This window comes from Anopheles stephensi, chromosome 2, assembly GCF_013141755.1.
Source record: "Anopheles stephensi strain Indian chromosome 2, UCI_ANSTEP_V1.0, whole genome shotgun sequence".
Lineage (NCBI taxonomy): Eukaryota > Metazoa > Arthropoda > Insecta > Diptera > Culicidae > Anopheles > Anopheles stephensi.
The window spans coordinates 15,051,754-15,063,372 of record NC_050202.1 but is presented as its reverse complement, the minus strand read 5'-3'; the positions used below and the strand labels follow the sequence as shown (position 1 = coordinate 15,063,372).

The window sequence follows — 11,619 nt, the reverse complement described above, 5'->3', positions numbered from 1 at the left end:
CGCATCTACGCCATTACTCCATCTCAGTTTGTTTGGACGGCCTAAAAGGACTTTACGGACTGGGTCGTTCGGTGTCATTTTCATGACATGAACAGCCCGTAGCCTGGCTAGACTAATTCGCTGATCGTGCTGATCATTGTCCTTCTACACATGCGGGGCCAAAAATCCTTCTGAGCATCTTCCTCTCCAACGCGCGGCTAAGAGGGTATCGTCAGTTGTGGACAGGGTCCTTGTCTCAGAGGCGTGCGTATAAATTTTCTGTACAGTCCCAGCTTTGTCCGTGGTGAAAGGTACTTTGAGTGGAGAAGTTTCCTCAGGCTGTAGTATGACCGGTTGACACCTTTGCGCGTAACTCAACATTTCGCCTCGTTGATCTCCAACCCAAAGTTTAGTGCCGCTAGCTCGATCCTTTGGTGAGCTTCTACTGCATAGGCCCGATCCTTAAACCAATTATGTCTATGTCATCAGCGTATGCCAGGATCTCGATTGACTTATAGAAGATGGTCCCCAAAGGTTCCACCTCTAGCGCCAGATTGGAAAAGAAGAAGGCGACAGACCATTCATCGTTTTATATTAACAAAAATATGTCATCATCTTTATTGGGTTTGTTCACGCGCGATCGTAAACAGCGGCTTTACACTGCAGTCATAAGAAACAGGGCAGAAGACACCTGGAACCTGTCACTCGTTTTTTGTAGTACACCAGCTAGTTCGTTATCTTAAAAACTCTCCTATTTCCTTCCCTTTCTTGTCGAAGAATGTTCTTCTCCCTTACGCCTGTTGCAACTTATAACATTTCACTTAAACTTAAGTACGGAAACCATCATCGGTGTGTGTTTTTCGTTACCAGTAATACTTCCTAACTGTGATGTTAATCGTAAATTGTCTATGAAAGAAACGGACGAACGTCTATCCACTATCGGTAGCATCTGTTTAAAAAAAATAAAAACCCTCACGTCTATCTGCTCCTGACCCAGCGACCTATTTTCCCGAGTGGTAAAAGCTACAAGAAATAATAAATATTGCTTAAGGAAAATCGCTTCTCTCCAGCGTTGTTCGAGCTGTTTGTCAACATTTTGTCACGGTTTAACTTCAACTAAGATACCACTTTTTCTTCTACATAAAACAACTATAAAAAGACAGTAAATGTGCGTGAAAGAGAGAGAGAAAGAGAGAGTGGGAGGTTGTGTGTTTGTATGACGAAATATGAATGAAAAAGGGAATTCTAATGCGCATAAGCGCAAACCTAACAATCACTAACAAACAATTCATCTAAAACCTACCAATCAACCGTGCGTCACGTACTAAAACAGTAAACCTGGTCTCGTCTAGTCTGGTCTGGTAGTCCCCTTGCCGCTGGTCTAAATTTTCATGCCCGTGTCCAGTTTAAGGGCCTGCTTTAACACCTCGTACGTGGAGAAGGATACGGCCACCATCGGTATGGCGCGCAGATAGTTGATCGACATCCCCCGGTAAAGGCCCTTCATGATGCCGTTCTCGTTGTAGATTATGCTTAACGTTTTCCACATGCCCATGCTATGGGATCGGGGTGAGAAGAATGGTGCATATTAGAAAAAAGGGGGTTTTGCTTATCTTATTTCTTTTGGGTCAACAAATACACCAACAGTACAGAACACACATAGACACACGTGCCATGCAAAAGAAAGTGATTGCGAGTGTTAGAAAAAATGCCATTAATCAAATGCTAGTTAGTAATAGAAAGAAATAGAAACCCAAATGAACGTGCAACCCGTACTAACGGGTTTACGTTAATCGATTCACTTAAAATACATCTAAATCGAGCTGCATAATTTGCTTTATGCAAGCTGGTACTGAAAACCTTTGAATTCCATATAATCGTTTTACATCATCATCATCCTCATCATCATCCCCATCGCCATCATTATCATTAGGCCGGCCCGAGCTGCGTGCAGTCGTTCGAAGGCGAATGACCTCAATGCTGTGCTGCTATCTTTATCAAGCCGGTTTCGCTACCCTCTAAAGTTCAACCCCATTACCTTTGGTCTGGTATCGATGGCATAATTTCGAGTCTACCACCAGATCGGCACCAGATCGTTTGGGGATGTAAATTTGTATCGGGTTCGGGGTTGTGTGAGGTTTACTTATGAAAATGTGAATATGAGCTAATCGAATTTATAAAAAATAGTAACAAAATATTACACAGCAAGGTGTATCATAAAGGGATAAATTTACAAAATAAAACCCAAAAATAGTATTTCTTTTACAGCCCAATCGGTTTCCTCATCTCGCTCTGATTGTTTTGCTCTAGCTTCATTATTGAATAAAATTAAACAACTCCAAATAATCGGTCTTTAACACCTGATTGCAACCTGAAGCAATTGAGAAGCTGTAGGGAATAGTAGCAGTGTGCATCGATCGTAGTATCTACGAGATAACGCATCTGGCATCTCATTTAACATTTATACAATAACATAGATAATATAAATCTTGATTTCGCATGCTATAACATGTGCCGCAGGTAATGCGTAACACGATATGAAGCGTTATACCGACATCCACAGCGATGAATATTAACCAGACACGAAATGATTATCTATTCCCTAAACACGACAATGCCCATGCTGGTGAAACATGTGAGAAAACCTGCCAACGCTAGCCTGAAACCCCTCAAAATGGGAATATCTACACGTTTCCCTTGATATCCCACGAATTATCACCTTCGGTGTCGTATTACGAGCTGTAATGATCATAGTAGGGATGGGCGTTCGGAATCAGAATTACCTGGTTTCGATTCGGTACTCGGAGTTTCAGATTCCGATTCCGGAACCGATATCGAAACCAATTCTGGACTTACTTACCGGAATCGATTCTGTGAAAATTGGATTAGTTTGGAATCGATTCCTACCAAAACATAATTGTGCCAATTCGAGACCTACAGACAAAACCAATACCGGGAATCGATTCTGGAAAATTTCGGAGCTGTCCGTAATCGGTTCCGACCAAAACATTATGTTGCCCATCACTAAACCGCATTATGTACCCCATCGGTGAATAATTTTCCTATAATTTATCATAAAAAAAAGACTAATATTGGCTTATCGTCCAAAAAGACTGTTTGTTTTTTGGAACCTTTTTTAAAATTTACCAATTAATAAAAAAAGTTGAATAACAGAAACTCACTAATAAATACTAATACTAGTTGTATCATATTGACACCTAATAACGAATTCGCTAAGTGATTCACTGCTATCCAATGGCGATCTGCCACATCCAAGCATCTACACACTTGAGAACCAAACCGCGTGAACGATCGTTGATCGAGGGACGAAACGACAACACGACGGACGGACAGACAGACAGAACAGACAAGCATAAGCTAAACATGCACGTGCACAGAGTCGAAAGCGATCCCATCGTTAATACCCACCTCCTGTTATGTTGACACACCGCGCCAATGGCGTTAGAGGCGCCCACGGTACAAACGATTAGAAGAGCCAAACCAGCCAAACCCCGATTAATAATCGATCGATTGCATCGTCCGCATGACGCACCACCGATGCATGAAGTGCAACAAGCAATTGAGTTATTAACCAAGTCCAGCGTCATCGGGCCGAGTTCCCCATGACGAGGGACGATCGAAACAGGGGACAGGTGGCGTTATTCAATTAGACGAGGTGCATTTATTGCAAACGGTCGTTCAGAAGAAGAAGAAGAAGGCAAACACCAAACGGCATAAATCGATGTAACAGTCCATATACCACCACGCGACGACGACAGAGACCGGCCGAATGCGCGTGGAGAAAGTAATGCGAGGTAATTAAAGTTGCACACACACAGTTAGGACGGTCCGACGACAGAGAGTGTTTTTGTTGCGTTGAGGTAAGTTTTCCGCATTTGGTGCGGTACACAACAATCAGTCGTCAGAGATGAAGAAGCCACCATAACCGAGACGTACGTAACCATCACCATCGCACATCCCGTCAGTAGCGTCAGTAGGAAAATATATATAAAATAGAAACAGTTAGTAGATGAGCGGGATGAGTTGAGCATGGCGATTAAAATGGAAAGGAATGCGAACAAAAGCAAACTCCAATCGAATTGGCTAATGAGCTTTTTTTTTGCATCGACCAGGCGGCGGTGTGCTTTGGCTGCTGTAAGTGATAGAAGAATAAGTAGTACGGTGGTATGGAGTACCGGGGGTAAGCGTTTACCTTCCGGGGACAGTTTGCTAATGCGAGCGTTGATGAGGTTTTCTTAAAGAAAATGGCTAGAAGGCGTATTGCGTCATGCGACTCGTTCTTTGAAGCTGCTTCCCTTTAAAATCTAAATATTCGATGCTCATTTGAGCTTAATGGCGAGAGCCCATCTGCTTGGAACCATACTTTGATTGTGATGCGAAATCTCTCAGACATAAAAACTGTCCATTTTAAACTGATACAGGGCTCTCTCGTTGGTGATGTTTTTCACATAGATGATAACCCGTAGAAGAAACGGCTTTAAAGCTCAGCTAGCTCGATAATCGATAACTTCAACCGAAATTAACACTCAATTTAATCAACCATCAGCAGCATTGATGATTAGTTAAAAATCGCACAAAAAGCCATAAACATTGATCACCCGAAAATGTGTAAACGCGCCAGTAATTACTTCCCGGTAGCGTTGGGACTCCCAGCGCTTCTACGTCAACCAGCTGGGCACGTGAGTTTTCGCTGGTGTTTATGGGCCTTCGAGCAGCCAAGAAAGGGGCCCGAAACAGGCTAACCTGTTTGGTGGTATTATTTCTTTTCCCATTCTTCAATCTCCCCAACGCAAATCCCCAACCAAATTCCTTCCGCAAAAAGGCACACAAAAACTATTTATCAACGGCAAACCAAGAATAGCTATAGAGTCGCGGAAGATGGGACTAAGCATCCCCCCCGCCGGATCGAACGTAAATGGAGAAATAATGATACTACGCATCCGAGATCGGTTTGTAAAATTCCAACATCCATTAGCATTAGCGTTTGGGCCAGAGTAGTAGTAGTAGTAGTAGTAGCATCAGCGACTCCCGGATGGTGACGGTCTTGTTGGAATTCGGTTAAATATGCCTTCGAACGGGGTTTTTGGCGTTGCGTAATGGCGACGCGTAGATTGGTATTATTGGATGCCTTTCGCGTGAATGTCACGTCGCCGAGCGTTCGGCCACGTCGCTGCGTGTCACCGTGTCAGCAGGTGAACTTAAGCGAAAGCTTTCGTAGCGGAAGATACCACCAGCATGCCGCCAACCTCGTACATCATTGTGAGAGTCTCCGGCGTGGCACTGCGTCGCATGCCTGGTGAGAAAGTTTGTGTCAGCCGTGTCGCACGTGTCGAACGCAAGAAACAAAAACCCGTTTCACTCACTATACTCCGGCTTACTGCCCCGGAGGGAGGCAATGTTGAGTAAGGGTTAAACATTTGAACCAAAACTTCCCTTACGGCTTATCGTCGAATAGTGCGGGGTCTGGGTTTATCGATGATAGTCATGCAAAGGAACGCATTATGTTTGGAAGGAAGATCTTCTGAGATCCGCTATTGTGTTCCATTCATTGCCCCAAAGAGCGTCAATCGTTATGCAATTGGGTATGCAAATATACACTCCGCCTTCCCCGTTTGTGGACACTTCTTCTTCGATTATCGCAACTTCGAGCGCGTGGCTACATCAGCAAACTGGTCCCTTTGGAGGTCAACACTTAATACCGATTTACATACACGTACACCCTTCCCCGCCCCCCAAGAGGGGACACCACACCGATTGGACATGAATGAAGCGAGAGTGGATAGGTACAAGCCAAGGTGAAATATCGCACAGGTCAGCCAGACTGGTCACTGGCCTGGCTTTCCAAAAATTTTGCGTTTACGTGCCTAACGATTTCTTACCCGAATTTCGCCGTTTCAGGGTTCATCATGGCGAGCTGCATCCGCCTTCGCGTCACGTCCAGTGGATAGGAGAAGGATTGTGCAACGGCTCCGGCAAATCCACCACAGAGTAACTTTGCTGGGACGCAAAGTACTAGTCCTCCTGTAATTTGATTGCAAGGGGAGGAGGATACATTAATTACTGTCTCGCTTTACACTTAAAGCAAACGATTATTACTTACCGGTGTTTCGGTCACATTTTTTACACGTAAAGCCCGGCGCGTACTTCATGCAGACAAACTTTAGCATCTCGAAGCAGTAGAACGAAAAGCCGGCGTACGGTACCATGCCCATCAGCGTTGGAACGAAACCACGATATAAGGCACGCAATCCCCCTTCCTAAGAATCGGTGACGGAAGTATTGAAAGAAAAACCATTAGCACACACACACACACACACAAAACAAATCCAGCATAATATCAGCACCGTTCGAATACGTACCGTCCGAAAGATTGTTACGGCAGTATGTACAATACCGTTGTACCGATGCTCACCGGTAACCTGGAACGCTAACCGGGCTCTTATCGTGTCCAGCGGATACGTCAAGGTGACGGCGGTCACACCTGCAGCCGCACCGGCAATAAATTTGTCCGCGTGCTTGATCGGTAGGTTCGTGCCCAGCGCCTTGCCCAGATACTGCACGAGAGATTCGAAATCCGACCGGGGCGAAACAAAATATTATAAACGACACATTCCACCCAACCATAGACCACCGCAAAATTGCATGCATCTTCACCAAAAGCGAGCCCCTACCTTTTTGTACACCTCGAACGCGGTGAACTGGGTGGCAGCGTACGGAAATATCCGTACCATCTGTGCACCGTTGCCCTTGTACAGGGCGAAGAAGGACTCCTTCTTGACGATGTGCTTCAGGCCGCTGAACACGCCGAGATGTTTGTAGTGGATCGAGTGTGCCTGCAGCAGGATCTTGATGCGATCGAGTGGCGCGACGGCCGTCTTTGAGCACATACCGGCCACACCTGCAATCGATCGTAAGCGGTGACATGTTTGCATGATTAGGATTTGAACGATGGTGAACGATCGGACGGACGGCGTGTCATACGGTTGAATACTAATAATGAAGCTGACTGTAGCCATTGAAGGGGTGTGTTTTAAAGCTTTAAAACAAAGGAAATTTCCTAGACAGACTAGACTGGAGAATATTAAGACAAAAATATTGCAGGATAAGCCCTCTATCAACTCCCATCGGACCCGAGTAATAGAAGTTCAGCTTCTATGTTTCTAAGAGGAATTCAGCTGCACTATGTTTCTTGGAGGAGTTCGAAACCTATTCTCTCTCTTTCTCTTCCTGGCCTAGAGACCTCTTAGGTCATGCCTACCATTTCTGGCATACTAAACTTATTGATACCGCATAGTTCATGTGAAGACCGCTGTCGTATTTATCACCGAGCCGTCCATCAAGTGGCTTTAGCCGTGATCTCCCAAGTGATTAGGACCCTACGTTGTGCATAAACTATAATTCTTAAAAAAAAGCAGTCAGTGGATTTTTTTACCTGCAATAAGAGGGAGTATCTAGTAATACGGCCAGGCCGTTCTTTATGATTAAAAAAAGGGCAAGTATCTACAATAAATTCAATTTCCTATATACACTGCTACCAATTCCTATGACTTCACCCTGCATTAAGGATTGATTTAGGATCAGGATTTAAGCCACACTATTGAATTGTTTTTTTATTAATAATACTACTGCTAAACTCATTTTTTATATCTAAAAATTAAACATTGTCTACAAACTTAATGGCTGGTCAAACACGAGTTAAGTTAAAAACTGGTTGTTAAAAATACAGACTATTCCTATCCTATCCTATAGTAGAAATCTTCTTCTTCCTTGACACTGGGATTGGGATTTGAACCCCGGATCTGCCGTGTGTAGCATATTTTCTATTAAATTTTCATTTTGTATTACATATTTTAAAAATATGAAAAAGATAAATAGAAGTAAAGAAAAATTAAACAAATTATAATTAGAGTACAACTGATGATAAAATTCGTTACAAAAAGTATCTATCTTGTTTATGATTTTAATAAGTAAGTCAGGTGAGTCATAAGTTAAAACAGCGTCCACATAACATATTTCTGCTTGCAAGTAAATATTTATGATTCATTTAATGCAAATTACAATTCCCGAGGGGTATTACAACCCGACGACTTCCACTTCCACACCACATTACAGCAATTAAGGGCCACTCCAAACGATTCAAAGACGGCATCATGGCAAAGAAGAAAACCCCGTTCGCTGCCAATAAAACACAGTTGAGCAAACAACAGACGGCATTAACTTCGAAATGGAAAGTGACAAGGTAGGAAAGGCGAGACCTTACTGAAAAAAAATAAGTCCCCATCAACGCACAGAAAACAAAAAGGCAAAGATCGTTCGTGTACAAAGTAAGGTCATAACTGGCCCACTGGAAGATATGTGTGAAAAGATTGAAATGAAGATGGTGTGTTGGCAATGGCGTTGGGCAAAAGGAAAGGGTGGGAGGACGTTGTAAGTGTGTAACCGGGGGTCCTCCACAGGTGTGATTACCTTCGTACTGTTTTCGAAACGGATTGTAGTTTTTCGTTGAACTGCACCCAAAACTCACATCTACGTGGCAGGAAAGAGTTTTGGGTGTTCGGAAGATAAGTTTAACGTTTCAAAAGGCTTTTATATGCAAACAATTGCCTATAAAAATTACTGTAATTTCAGATAGTATATTTGTCCAAACAATTGATTGTATACAACTAATTAATTAATTTTATATTCAGCGTAAAGTTCACTACCTTTTTTAGACAATTGCTTTATGATCGAAAATTCCATCAAACGTAGGCAAAAGCTTTATTATTTCCAAAATTATTTACACGGCAATTAAGTAAAATGACGGCTGGTTCGATAATCATCGCAATTTAATCAAAAAAAAACGAGCAACGAATTTCGATGGACAATAATAACTGTGAAGCATATTTTAAAGTTTTTAATCAATTATCGCAACGAACTCAATGATCACAATCGCGCGTACAGTTCGCCAAGTAAATACCATGAAATCGTTGATTTCATTAATTTGATCTATTCATTTATTCTGATGCCGTTTTGTTAAGAAAAAAAAACATAATAAAAATATTGGAAAATTAATATTTCATCAACCAATAAAATCAAGCGAATGGTAGAAGAAAATAATGATTTTGAAATATGGTATAAATTGAGGGAAAAAGTATGATTATTATTGGTATTAGTAGAAAGTATTTTTTTTTTCCTAATACAACAGCGGGAATTCTTCCTTAATGTTCGTTTAAAGTTGATTTTAAGCAGAGTTTTGCATAAAAAAAATTTAAACACTTGCAAGCTCGTTGTTAATGCTTTATTTTAAATTTGTTAAATTGCATTAAATTTGTTAATGTTCTTCAAATCAAAACTATAGAATAAATATAGAAACTTTGGTAGGGACATTCTGACATTAAATAAGCTATACGAGAGAAATGCTTCGACCCATTTTCGGTCGATAATAAAACAAGAAAAATCAATCTTATTTTGAACAATTCCTCACTGTCCTAACAACGGTTATACCGATCGAGGAAAGAGAAACTATTTTTTTCTAAAGCTTGCTATAACTGGAAGGAGTTTTAGATATTTTCCACCTAGATTTTTCTGATAATATAATAATAAATTTTCCAAGTGCATTATGAGCGTGGATTATGAGCAAGATTATGAGCTAAATGTCTGCAAGTTAAAAAATGTGCAATTGCATAGAAGGAAGCCTCCTGCAAAACCACTGGAACAATGCGTTGGATTAACGTCGCTATTAAAGAGTAGACTTTGGCTCAGGCATCAAATAAGGCTTCTTGTAAACTACAACTACTTATAGTACTACTGCTTCTCAGATCAAAGTACTTACCGCCAGCTAAGAGATTTTTCACGATAAATTCCACATTCTTCCTCGACTGTTCGGTTGCCGTAACCGAAGCCATGATTGTAGCTTTGCCGTGAAGCTCTGCGCTCTGTGTTTTGTCTTATCAAAATCACCGTCTCACGGTCTGTACTGGTTTTCACTGAAACACTTTGCTTGGGCCGGAAAATACGCTGCTTGCCTGGGAAAACACAACGAAATAATTCACACACACACAGACACATTAATTCACCGTCACGACGACGTCGACCACAAACACACAGTTATATCTATGTAAAGCCGCCTGTCGAAATAGTTATCTTCCGTTGCTAATTCTCTGGCGGCTGCCAGTGTTTAGGCCTAGCGGAACTGCACCGGAACAAAACATAAGTCACGCACACACACACACACACACACACCTACAAAACTACACAATTGTGCCGGCAGGCAGGTGAAATTGAAGACCAGTAGAGATATGGAGAGAGCAACGGGGTGGAGGAAATGTGGCGAATCGTGTGTGTGGCGTGGCGGTTCGGCGACCAGGGTCTGCGGAAGGGGCCACGGAATGTGTCTTCATTTTGCAAACATCTCCCACTTCGGATACTTTCTCTTATCAAAACTTGACGCATAACCGACCAACGAAACTGAAACAAATAACGGACCCGATGATGAGCGAATGAGGTGAAGCGAAGAAAAGTTGGTGGAAAATGACCACAACAAGTGCCCATCGAATCGGGGCGAATCGATCGCGCTTAATCAATTGATGCAGAGTGGAGTAGGTCGTACGCTGCCCAACAACAAACCCCGCGGGTCACAACGTCACAACAAGGCTGCGATTATTCGACACAACAATACAGACACGGCCGCAGAATTATCACACAACGGGGCACTTATTCTTATTCTTCCCGCAAGCCATAAAACCACGCAATGCGTCATAAAGTGACCCCCCGGACAGGCGGATGACCGCGGATGGAACAAAATCGGACACGTCGCAAAAATATGCCAAAGACGAGCACAGCACAAACTATTTGCAACGAAGCCGGTTTGCGAGATTTGAAACAATGTCCGGGGAAGAACCAACCGAACGCACCAAAACCTATCAATGAAACTCCCTGCGGCAGCCAGCAAAGGTCCATTTGCCAACACTACGGGGACAAGATTACGAAGGAGAAAGTTTGTTTAAATCACGCTCGCGCACACACACCGAGTCCGCACACGGTCAGGATGGCTGGATTCTTTCTACCTTGACGCACAAACACAACGATCGCTTTCGACACGGAGGAGATGGTTCGAATTCCAATGCCTTTGCCGCGCCACTACACGCACCACACGCGGCTGAAGCGGATCGCGCGATCGACCGACCGTTTCGGGGAGTTGCTGGCCACGAATTGTAAATATATGTGCGCCCGTCTGCCGTCCACGTTCCGGCCGTAAACAGGTCTTTCCAGATGCGCGAGGTGGGAGAAGAATGTAAACAACCAAACGCCGTAAAAGTGACAGGTGAACTGTCATGTACGGTACAGCTGCGCCTAGGAAAATTGCAGCACAGGTGGGGCATCACATTTGGGATGAAAATGCATATGCAAACATGATTCTACCATGATTATTTGAGTAATAAAAGCACATAACTAATCGGTATAAAAACTCAAGCTTATTCTGTTTATTTTCTTGAAGACACACGAAAGATACAGATAGATTCTTTAACACAAATGCAAACGCACAAACATAAAGAATATAGAGTCACGTCTAATGATGTCCGTGTGCTTAAAAAGTCCTGAATTGTTAGTGTATTCCAAAATTTTAAATGAAAGCACTTC

The 11,619-nt window shown here is 42.7% G+C and overlaps 1 protein-coding gene across 5 annotated transcripts; it reads right to left on the bottom strand.

Annotated features, from left to right (window-relative positions):
• Positions 1–563: 563 nt before the first annotated feature.
• On the bottom strand, positions 564–11,311 carry LOC118517595 (graves disease carrier protein homolog). Of its 5 annotated transcripts, none has more exons than XM_036063875.1 (7): positions 11,165–11,311; positions 9,812–10,004; positions 6,672–6,898; positions 6,360–6,554; positions 6,101–6,257; positions 5,879–6,021; positions 564–1,537 (listed from the first exon to the last, which is right to left on the bottom strand). In XM_036063875.1, exons 2-7 carry the CDS (start codon positions 9,882–9,884, stop codon positions 1,361–1,363), a joined length of 972 nt encoding a protein of 323 aa, XP_035919768.1. In that variant the 5' UTR covers positions 9,885–10,004; positions 11,165–11,311; the 3' UTR covers positions 564–1,360. The 5 variants fall into 5 exon arrangements, with proteins under 5 accessions (XP_035919768.1, XP_035919769.1, XP_035919771.1 ...); XM_036063876.1 differs by lacking the exon at positions 11,165–11,311 and adding an exon at positions 10,893–11,026; XM_036063878.1 differs by having other exon boundaries at positions 649–1,535; positions 5,880–6,021; positions 11,007–11,274.
• Positions 11,312–11,619: the final 308 nt, after the last annotated feature.

Bases quoted from the DNA above. Each gene is read 5' to 3' on its own strand.
- LOC118517595 (XM_036063875.1), bottom strand. From the start codon at position 9,884: ATGGCTTCGGTTACGGCAACCGAACAGTCGAGGAAGAATGTGGAATTT. The intron at 6,899-9,811 runs GTAAGTACTTTG...GATCGATTGCAG, and splicing joins GAAAAATCTCTTAGCTGGCG to GTGTGGCCGGTATGTGCTCA. The intron at 6,022-6,100 runs GTAAGTAATAAT...ATCAAATTACAG, and splicing joins AAAATGTGACCGAAACACCG to GAGGACTAGTACTTTGCGTC.